The sequence below is a fragment of the Kogia breviceps genome, chromosome 14 (genome assembly GCF_026419965.1).
Source record: "Kogia breviceps isolate mKogBre1 chromosome 14, mKogBre1 haplotype 1, whole genome shotgun sequence".
NCBI lineage: Eukaryota > Metazoa > Chordata > Mammalia > Artiodactyla > Physeteridae > Kogia > Kogia breviceps.
In genome coordinates, this window is record NC_081323.1 from 28,267,546 (window position 1) to 28,279,104 (window position 11,559).

At 41.2% G+C, this 11,559-nt stretch overlaps 1 protein-coding gene across 3 annotated transcripts in view; it reads right to left on the bottom strand.

Annotated features, from left to right (window-relative positions):
- DZANK1 (double zinc ribbon and ankyrin repeat domains 1) overlaps positions 1–11,559 on the bottom strand; it is a 76,564-nt gene that overhangs the window by 62,840 nt on the left and 2,165 nt on the right. For all 3 annotated transcript variants that reach the window (XM_059036319.2, XM_059036320.2, XM_067013783.1), the window contains exons 2-4: positions 11,199–11,315; positions 7,796–7,949; positions 1,254–1,368 (exon numbers count right to left, since the gene is read on the bottom strand). In XM_059036319.2, the coding sequence (XP_058892302.1) occupies positions 1,254–1,368; positions 7,796–7,949; positions 11,199–11,307 (378 nt within the window). In that variant the 5' untranslated portion in view covers positions 11,308–11,315. The remainder of the gene's footprint in view (positions 1–1,253; positions 1,369–7,795; positions 7,950–11,198; positions 11,316–11,559) is intronic.

Sequence of the window (11,559 nt, forward strand, 5' to 3'; positions counted from 1 at the left end):
CTTTCCCTGGAAACACACAGCTTTGAACCTGGGCTGCTTGGTGGGCAGCATGTCTGCTTGGGAAGCCCCACCAGGTTGAGTGGCCAAGACCAGAAGCAGGTGGCAGCATATAAAGGCAGGATGTCACCATCATGGGAGTCAGAGTAATAACAGAGGGACCACCAGACCCAGGGGGCAAAGACAGGTTGGGGTCAGGCCAAGACAGTAGTTCTGTCCACTACCTGACCACACGTGGCCCTGAAACATACACACGCTTCTCTCTGGACTTCCTTCTCCTTGGGCTCAGTCCCTCGTGCTTGGTTGAAGCCTGAGCGCCTGCTGCTACACGTGGGTTCAGCCCCTGCCCAGTGTAGACCCCTGACCACACGTGGGCCCCACACGACACCTGTACCCACTGCTCTGCTCCCACAGCCTCCTCTCTGGCCTCTGGTCAATCATTAGACTGAAGGGACTCCCAAAAAGCTTCCCGTCACCCCCAGCGAGACCTCCATGACTGAGACTTTTTGGTTGGTTGCCTTGCCGTGGGCTGGCGCATCCTCTGACCCTGGGATCTATCTCACTGATGCCCAGAACCCAAACGTCCTTTCAAGACAGGTCTAGTTCATTCTCCAAAGAGATGAGGCTTTGCAGCTATTTGGCAATGAAGGTTTCAACATAATTGAAGGCCATGTCCACTAAGGGCTTCTACTAGTCTGATGCAGCTAGTCAACAAATATACACCCTCTGCCCTCTCCTACCTGCCCCCGTGCAAGATGCTGAGTATGGCAGACATGCTCTCTGACACCTGGGAGCCTAGAGTGTATGGGGAAGACAGACAGGCAGCAAAGTATTCACAGCATCAAAGCATTTTATAAAAGGAGAAGACCTGGTGCTAGGGGAGCAGAGATGGAGTACCGACGCCCAGTTTAGTTTGGCTGGAATATAAACAGGGAAGTCACAAGGCAAAGAATGACTGAGGACAGAAACTGCTTCTTAGGATGCCAGGCTAAAGGGTCCTGCTTTCTTCGACAGGTAAGGACACAGGAGACAAGGATGCTTGCTAGGAATCTCCAACGGGCAGGGTGGAGGAGGGACTGGCCAAAGGGTGGGAAATCAGCAAAGATACTTTGCAATGGTTGATACTGACCCCAACTATAAGGACCTGAAAATGGGTAGAATGACTGTGTTGGTAAAGGAAGGGGAAGATGCGACCACTGAGAATGGGAGCTGAGAATGCGGTGAGGACCCGAATGCCTTAGAGCATCATTACGTACCTGCTCTGGAGGGTCTCTGAGAACATTTTCCACATCGTCTTCTGAGGGGACTGTATCTGGCAGTACATAGTCCACCTGAAACACCTTTGTTACCATGGCACTCTGTCTGCAGTCTCTGAACATTATTCAGAACAGAAAAGGTCTGCATGTTACACAAAGATTCAAAGACAAGGTGCCTAGCAATTAAGATGACTCTGTAAAGTCCCTTAGTCTAGAGACTAAATTTATTGTATTTTAAATTTGGAGAAACCAAAATTCAGCTTCTATAATCTTTCCCTACCTTATTCTTATTCGGGTTATCTCTTGCTATGTAACAAGCCACCCCAAAACATACTGTCTTAAAACACAAAGCTGCGTGTTCGCCATCTGTGCTCCCGGCTGCCATCTCTCGTGTGGCTGCAGTCAGGTGTCAGCCGGAGTCGATTCAAAGACCAACTCAGCCGGAGGTCCAAAATGGTCTCTCCCCTCATGTTCCAAGTCTGGCCTGGGCTGGCCATTCAGCTCTCTCCTTCCCTCTCTGTCCATCTCCCTCTGCAGGTGGTGAACTTGGGCTTCCTCACAGTATGGAAGTGTCAGGGAGGTCAGACTCCCTACACAGTGGCTGGCTTCCCCCAGCATTTATATTCTGAGAGGCCAGAGCAGACACTGCAACGCTTCTTGTGGTCTGGCCTTAGCGTCACGTCTGGTGCGTTGTCTTGGTCAAAAGTAAGTCACAGGGCCAGCCCAGGTCCAAGCGGAGGGGCTGCCCTGGGAGGCGTGGTTCATGAGGGGCCATTCTGGGCGACCATCTATCACATTCACCATAAAGATGTCATACGTTAAGTCTCAAACTATTCTAAAACAAAGAATGGGGTTACCTATATATCATTCATTCCATATGAGTCATGGGGATTTTCCATACCCCAGTTGTGGGTAGCGCTATATATGTTGCCCTGGGAGATTTTAACTGTTATTCCTCAAATACCAGCAAGTTCTCAATTTGTTCATAATATTTCACAATGAATCTTGTTTCTCTTGGATGCAATAGGAGTCCACTGAGAAAGCAATGTAGAGGGCCCAGAACTGAACTCTGGCAGTGATTTCATCTCAGAACCAGAAGCTCATCTATACTTTTTAGTTTTTAAAACAGTTTTATTGAGGTATAATGTACATCACATAAAATTCACCTGTTCTACGTATATAATTTGATGATATTTCATAAATTTACACAATTGTGCAACTCCCACCGCAGTCCAGTTTTAGAATGCTCCATCACCGAAAAATTCCCTTGTGCCTGTTTGTAGTCATTCCTCGCTTCCACCTCCTACTCCAGGCAACCATTGATCTGCTTCCCGTCTCCACAGTTTTGCCTTTTCTAGAAATTCAAAATAAATGTAATCATACAAATATAGTCTTACATATCCGGCTGCTTTCATTCATCCTTTTTTTTTTTTTTTTTTTGAGGTTCACCCATGTAGTTGCATGTATCAATAGTTCCTTCATCTTTTTTCTTGAGTAGTATTCCATTTTATGGATGTACCATAGTTTGTTTATCCATTGCCAAGTGGATGGTCATTTGGATTTTTTCCAACATTTGGATTATTATAAATAATGCTGCTATGAGCATTCACATATAAGTCTTTGTAGCATATGCCCGGGAGGTTGGATTTTCTCTTGTTTGTAACAAACAAGTGCCTGACTTAAGCTTTGCTTGCTGAAGCATCCACTTCAAAGGCAGCGATCTTGAGTAGACACACTGCCGACCACAGAACTAGATAAAGATCCAGGCCACCTCCCCCCATGGAGGCTCCTTTATCTTAGAGATCTTGGTTGGTTTCAATGACTGACCAATTGGGTCACTTGTTTTTTCTCTTCCTGCTTTAAATTCTTACTCTTACATTTAAAATTCACCAATAAAGAGTGAGCCCATGGAACCCTAGCCCCCTCCCTCAACCCCAATAAAAGCAGAACTTCTGGCCTGTGATTTCTCCCTTCCTCCCTCCCTCCCTCCATCCCTGTCTCTCTCTCTGTCTCTGTCTCTGTCTCTCTCTCTCTCTCTACTTGTGACCTAGCTGTGTGCCACGTAATTTCCAGGACTTGTAAGTAATAAACCTCATCTCTTTCAAATCTTCCTGATGATTATTGCTAAGGGCCTCTTGCAATCATAATAAGAACAAGGCCCAGTCCAGCCACATGTGTGGGTAGATACAAAGGAGCAGAATTGCTGGGTCATATGGTCAGTGGGTTTAACTTTTTGGTTGTTCCATCTTACATTCCCACCAGCATCATCTGAGGGTTCCGGTTTCTCCACACACTCGCCAACACTTGATATTGTCGGCCTTTTTTGATCACCTGTACTCTTGAATATGTTCTCTGTAGGTATTTGCTTGAGATTTGTCCCTAGTGTATTAGGATGCAGGCTTGGCTGTTGTAACACAGAACCGAAACAACAGTGGCTTAAACAAGAGGGCAGCAATGGGCTGTAATCCACCCAGAGCTGTGCAGAGGAGCCATGGTGTCAGGGTCTGGGGTCAAGTTTCCACCGTGTTGCTCCACCATATTTAGGACATTGCACATGTCCTCTGACTCAGTGTGGCTGCCCACCACAGCCACATTCCAGCCAGCAGGAACCACAGCCCACCTCTTCCTTTACGGTACAATCCAGAAGTTGCCATATCACATCCACATGCATCCACTGGCCACACCTGGTGACATGGCTCCAGCTAGCTTCAAGGAGGACTGGGAAATACCTTTCTTCTAGGAAATACATGTCTGGCTAAAAATCATGGGCTCTATGATTCGTGAAGAAGAGAAACACAGACATTGGGAAGAGCCAGCAGCCCCTGCCGCATCATGGTGACCACACTTTGGTGTATTTGTTTGATATGTTTAACTCTTGCTTCCACTAATTTGCACTGAAAACTCACAGCTAGAACACAGGTGATTCTGTTTGATTGGCCCAGGAACTTAATACTGTTTATATCACCAGCTGTCTTCTTTCTTTGGTGTTTTTTTGTCTGCTTTACTCATTGATTTTCATATTGGCCTTTGATTTATTTTATCTGTTTCATTATCATTTCTTTTGCAATTTCTCAGATTTCTTACATGTCGGTTTTTTATATTTCTTAAAATTCTTGAAGCTTCAAGTAAATATGTGTCCCAAAATGCTTAAAATTCTTTAAGTAAACATTCAGAAATGAATATACATCAGTTCCAAAATAGTTGAGAAATGTTTAACACTAAGCAATGCAGAGGTTGTAAGCCACATTTTTAGAAAGAAAAAAAAATTCTCAGAAATACACAATTGATCTAAACAGCCACTACCTATCAGTGAGTGACAATATTTAAGAAATAACATGGTCAGTGGGTACTTGCATGTTCACTGGCTGGAGTGACTTATGGGTGGCTAAACTTTGGGGAAGCATGTGCTTTGTTTTGTATTTAATAACAAAACCAAATTTACAGATACAGATATGTGGATGCAGATAGAGTCTTTTAGATGAACTGCCTGCTTAACTCATTCATCTCAACATCCATCTCATCTGAATGCTCATCTTTGGCCCATGGTCTGTCATCCAAGATACAGTTGTCCTCCTAGTTAGACCCTTCCTGGACCTCACAAACATCTCCATCCAGGGACCATTCCAATCCTGGCGAATGGCCAGGCTTCCTGCATGTGCACATACCAGCCCCATTACTCTGAGCAGAAGTCTGGTTCCCACCCATTTGCCCTACTCCTTTTAAGGTCTAGGTTGTCTCCCCACCATAGCTAGCCCTTTCCTTGGGGACCCAGGCAGGGCTCCTACCCATAGACCTTGTCATCCAGAAACTAGCTCAGACTGCCTGCTAGGTGGAAGGATTTTCTGATGGTAATCAAAAAAAGGCTTAGGTTTGGGGTTGGAGCTAGGAATTCTACTCAGAGCCCAAATCTCACTTGAACACACATAAATTTTGGCTAGGATTGGAATCAGATGCCATAAATATGTATCTTTAGGAATACCAATATAAGGTACACTAGACATAAAAAAAATTACTCATAGCTCTACCCCTGTAAAGATTATTATCCTCTCCATAAAACACCATAATTACTTGAATGATTGCAAGGGAGGGAAAACAACTGGATCTGGAAGAATTCTGCAACTTGTCCAGGCCAGGTTTTCTCAACCTATTGGAAATTATTGGTACTTGGGGCTGGGTAATCACTGCTGTGGGGCTGTCCTGTGCACTGTAAAATACTCAGCGGCATCTTTGGCCTCCACCCACCAGATGCCACTAACACACTCCTGTTTCCAGCGTGACGACCAAAATGTTTCCCCACGTTGCTAAATGCCCCCTTCGGAGCAAAATTATGCCCAGCTGAGAACCTCTGGTTTAGGCAATGAAGGGGTTGAATGGAAACCGCTTATTCACCCAGGCATGAACTTTTCAAATAGGAGGCTGACCTTTTGAGGTGGGTCACATGACAGCAATCTGTTAGCCCTTCGTTAAGAATTTGAAAGACAATAACTACAGCTGCCACCTGCCTGATCCTAAGTGTATCACCTCTGCCCTTCACAATGGCTTCCAAGGGCATCCTGTTAACCTCATGTGACAAAGGAAGAAACGGAGATGCCAAAGGCCACATAACTTAGCCAAGGTCACACGAAGAGGAGGCAATAGAACTGAGATTAAAATCCAGATCTGCAGATCAACAAACTTCATCCTTTTTCCCACACTCCAAGCAGCGTCTTCTTGCCTTTGTCGCTGCCTCTGGAGATGGCATTTGGATCTGTCCTCCATGCAAACACAAGGTTTTAGGTCCAGGGGCGGTAGATGGATGCCTGTGAGATGCCCTGGTAGCCTGCGGATACGTTTACTTTATTAATCATTGCTGCCAAACGGGGAAGTCCCTCTTGGTTCTGCTGAAGAAAAATGATTGTTCTCAGGGGACTCTGACTCCCCCAGCTACCTACCTTCAGTTGAAGCAGCTTTTACCTCAGCCAGGCTTAATTTTTCTTGGCCACCATATAAGGTCATTGACAGAAAAAGGAGAACCATGCAAGTTCATTGCCAAAACACTACAAAATCAGAGACAGGAAGCTCTTGACCACAAAGGAGGATTTTGAAGAATCAAGGCAGATGTCAGAAAGTTTGCAGACAGACCATCAATACACAGACCATCAAACCTGAAACCCTCTCCCTTTGCTGAGATGTTCCCGAGTTCCTGGCCCCTCCTGCCCACGTGTGCTCCTTACCAGACCATTATCTGATGTGAAAGTCATAGACATACATATGGGGACATGAAAGTACATGTATGGCAAAGCTCTTATTCATTTCCTTTCAAGAACTATTTTATCGCAAATGGATACAAGCACTAATTTTCTGCCTTGAAAACTCAAAAATTTTTTGCATAGATACTTTCCTTAAGCTGAGCGCATCTGAAATACTAACAGTTTTTCAGAGCAGACACTTAGTGGGCACAGAGCAAGATGGTGAGAGGCATTAACAATGCCCTTATTTTTCAGACTCTTTTGGAAGCTTTATTAACTCCTTTGAACTACATAGTCAACTACTACTTCACTTTATAACCACCTGCAGCTTATAAAGGGGCCTGCCTTGCAGCATTGGGCATCAGAGTAATTAGCTTATTAATTTTTAATAATTGAGATGACTTGTTTTAATAGAAATGGTTTGGCAAGTGGGAAAAGACACAGATTCCAATCTTTAGTAAAGAATAATAATGTGTAAGGAGGTTGTTTTGTTTGGTTTTATTTTTATTTTATTATTAAAAAAATTTTTTTTCATGCCTAAGCAATCATCTTTGGTGTAGAACTTGTAGCTCTTATCAAAAAGCCACACAGTAGTTCAGCCATCAGGGGGAGCCTGGAGTCTCATTTAAATTAACTGGGCCAGCCAGGTATTGGTTTGGGGCTTAAAAGTCTTCCAAAAATGTGGCCAAACCTGTCTTGCTGCACAAAATAATTCTTCTATCACATACACACAAATCTGCAAAGCACTTGAGGGTTTTCTTCTCTACAACCCACAGTGAAGTTTACCAAATTAAGTGGTGTTTCTATATTTGAAAATGAAAAAAAAAATCATTGACTAGGAAAGAAAGGACAAAGAGTGAAGTAACTAATGTTTAACAAACTGAAATGACAGTAGCTTTGAAGGCCAATAAAGTCAATACAAAATCAGAGAGAGAACCACAGTGGTTGTAGGCCACGTCCTGGGAAATAAAAGAACCATTTACTAAAAACAGAATTCTCCTCAGAGCCAGGCGAATCTCTTCGGATGTTCCAAACCCTGAAAAGGCTCTTCCTTCCCAAAATCCCAATGTGGATTTCAAACTAAAAATAGTATTAATATACATAGCACTTCACTGAGCTGTACCCTTATGATTTGTGTACTTTACAGTATAACTCAACAGAGGACAAACAAAACACAGAAGTTACAGATATGTGCTGAAATTAAGATAACTTTTTGTTTAGTGTACTTCTAATCCAGAACTGATTCTCATTGAAATTAATAAAATTAAAACATAATAAATACAAATTATCTTAATCATTATGCTCTTAACTTACTTAGACACTGCGATAGCTTTAACTTGTATTTTTCCATCAGGCAGAGTAATAGGCTTCGTATACTTCAACGTAGTGTTTTCACCATAACCAATTTTCTTTAGGAATTCAGGTTTGCTGCCATCCAGGGTATAATATATGTTGACATCTGGGGTGTCTGAAAAACCCAAAAGAAGATATCTGGAATTAACATTAAAGTAGCAAGTCCCTGAATAACACCTATGGGTCAGTTATTTAATGAGTTTTTTAAAATGTACTGTAGAAATGAATAACAATAACGAACAATAATTGAGTTCTTTGTGCCAGGCACTGTGCTTTACATGAATTAGCTAATTTTATCAGTACAACCTTATGAGATAGGTCCTATTTTATACCCACATTAAAGATGAGGAAACTGAGTCCCAGAGAGGTTAAGAAACTTGTTAAATAACAGCAGAGTTGTGGTTTGACTTATGGGAGGTTGGATCCATAGGCCATGCTCTTGAACCACTATGGTATTTTGCCTCCCCAATACAGCAAAGATACAAATCAAGCAGGGGTGAATTTTAAAACTACAATGCCTACTTAGAAAGCAGAAGACAATTTTTCATTATTGGAGCATTGCTTAAGAAATGCTTTTGGTATATTTTATTTGGACTAGGTACATGATTCCTACACTTCTTAGAACATTTGTAAAAGTAAAAAATTCATATGATCCAAGCTTCAAAAGGTCAAAAAAAGATATACAGTGAAAACTCTCCCTCCCACCCCTGACATAATCTGCCCAAAGGCAACCAATAATATCAACTATCCTTCCAAAAATCGTTTACATCCATACAAGCATATATGTACATATTCCGCCCCCCTCTCTTTATATACAAATGGTGGCTTATCATACCCTGTTCTACACATTTCTCTTTTCATTTAACAATCTATCTTGGATATTGCCCTATATTGGTACATAAAAGCATCCCCATTCTTCATTACAGCTGCACTGTATTCTGTCTTTCTATGGATGAATCATTGGCAAACAGCCAATCCCTACAGATGAACATCTAAACTGTCTTCTTTCCTTTTCTCTTTCTTTTTCTTTTTCTTTTGCTATTACAAGCATTGTAATGAATAACCCTATAAAGAGTTCTTTTTATAAGTACATCTGTAAAATGTGTAGAACTAGTACTGTTGAGTCAAAAGCTATGGGCACTTGTAATTTTGGTTAAAGGTGCCAAACTTCCCTCCACAGACAGTGAAACAATTCACATTGCTATCAGCAAGGCACATAAGTGCATGTTTACGCACAATCTCAGCCATATTGTGTGTGACCATATTTTCTTTTATTTTTGCCAATATTTCTTTTATATTTTCCTAGGTTAAAAAAAGCATCTCGGGCTTCCCTGGTGGCGCAGTGGTTGAGAGTCTGCCTGCCGATGCAGGGGACGCGGGTTCGTGCCCCGGTCCGGGAAGATCCCACATGCCGCGGAGCGGCTGGGCCCGTGAGCCATGGCGGCTGAGCCTGCGCGTCCGGAGCCTGCGCTCCGCAACGGGAGAGGCCACAGCGGTGAGAGGCCCGTGTACCACAAAAAAAAAAAAAAAAGCATCTCATAGTTTTAACCCACATTTCTTACATTTTGAGTAAGATTCACTCATTCATTCAACAAATATTTACCAAGTATCTATTACATGCCAGACACTGTTCCAGATACTGGGGATACACCAATGACCAAAGTCCCCACTGTCGTAGAGCTTCCGTTTTAGGAAAAACACACAAGCAGTAAACAAACAAAAAATTACATATAATCTGTTAAGTGGTGATTAAATGCAAGGGAGTAAAAAAAAGCAGGGGAAAAGGTCTGCTCAGCAAGCTGATGAAGGGGTGAGTAGAAGCATATTCTCATATGTTTAAAAGATATTTGTATTTCCTTTCCTATAAAATGTTCTTTCACATCCTTTGTCCATTTTTCTATTGGGTTATTATTATTTTTGTCATTGAATTGTAGAATCTTTTATTTATTAGACATTTTAAATATTAGAGAATTTGGATATCCTGTCATCATTTGTCAATAATCACCCAACTTCTCCTGAGGGTATGGACACATATACTAAGATTTGTATTTTGGTTTGAGAATTTTTGAAAATAATATTGGCTTTTAAGATAAAGGGAGACACAGTACAAAGTAATATATTCTTAGTTGGAACTCTTAGTCTGGGAAGCCCAGGTGTCACACCATCAATACAGATAAATAGTTTGTATGCACATTAGTTATTAAAATACATAACTGGAGTCTCAGAGTCTTATTTTAAATCGAAGTATAATTTATTTATGATGTTGTATTAGTTTCAAATACACAGCAAAGTGATTCAGTTATACATATGTATACTATTTTTTTCTTTTTCAGATTCATTTCCATTATAGACTATTACAAGATATTGAGTATAGTTCCCTGTGCTATATAGTAGGTCCTTCTTGTTTATCTATTTTATATATAGTAGTATGTATACGTTAATCCCAAACTCCTAATTCATCTCCCCCCCCTCCTGCTATCCCCTTTGGTAACCATAAGTTTGTTTTCTATGTCTGTGTGTCTATTTCTGTTTTGTAAATAAGTTCATCTGTATCACTTTTTTTAGATTCCACATATAAGTGACATCATATGATATTTGTCTTTCTCTGTCTGACTTACTTCATGTAATATGATAATCTCTAGGTCCATCTATGTGGCTGCAAGTCAGAGTCTGTTTTAATCAAGTATTTGTTCATATGTTCTATCTATAAAACTTTTCCTTCTCCTTATGTTAATTATATATGTATATGTGTGTGTGTGTGTGTGTGTGTGTATTCCTGGCATTAATAGGAAATGCATTCACTGCTTTATTTCTGCAGAAATAGCTAAGATTTCTTCTGGCATTACCATGTGACAGACCCTGTGCCCCTCATATCACATATCGATTCATTAAACCTCACAATGGCTGTAAACAGTAGATAATATTATCACTCTCCTACAGTGAGGAAGCTGAGACTTATAAAGGCACAGCAATGTATTGAAGGTCACTAGAAGTTCTCAAAGCCAGCATTCACTCTCCAACCTGACTGGGAAGCCTGTGTTAGCAGGTCAAACTGAAATCCCAGAAAAATAATGAGAATCCTGGGAAAGTCTGGGGAAGCATCAGGAAATCCTCCCCTGGCTAAGGTGAGTCAAGGCATTGCTACAACTATTACCCACACAAATGGAAGGTTGGCAAGAGCCAACCATTTTAATCTATATAAATACCACTCTATAAACCACCATTATTTCAAATTTTGGAAGTTTTACAAACTTCCCAAGATCCTGATTATAGAAAACATGTAAAGAGGTAAATCAACAACCAGACGAATATAAAGAATATGGCAGTATTATTTTAAATGATTTCAAGTATATTTGATTCTTACCTGATTTCATTTCCAAAAGCGTATTGTTATCAATTTCATGGTTGGCTTTTCCAGGCTGAGGCACCCGCAGGGGAATAATTTGAGGGACACACACTGAACCAGCAGTCATTTCCCCTCCTTACATTAAAAAACAGTGGATGAAAATAAATTCCAATGGGCACCTATATTTGAACACAAACACTGAAGAGAAGCACCTCATTCAAATACAGTGAGACCAGTAAAAACTAAAGAGAATACTGTTAATCCATCATCTACAAATATCATTTTTATTTTTGGGGAGACTCATCTCAGTTCTTTGTGTTTTTTTTGCTTTTTAAAATTGAAGTATAGTTGATTTACAATGTTGTGTTAATACAAATAT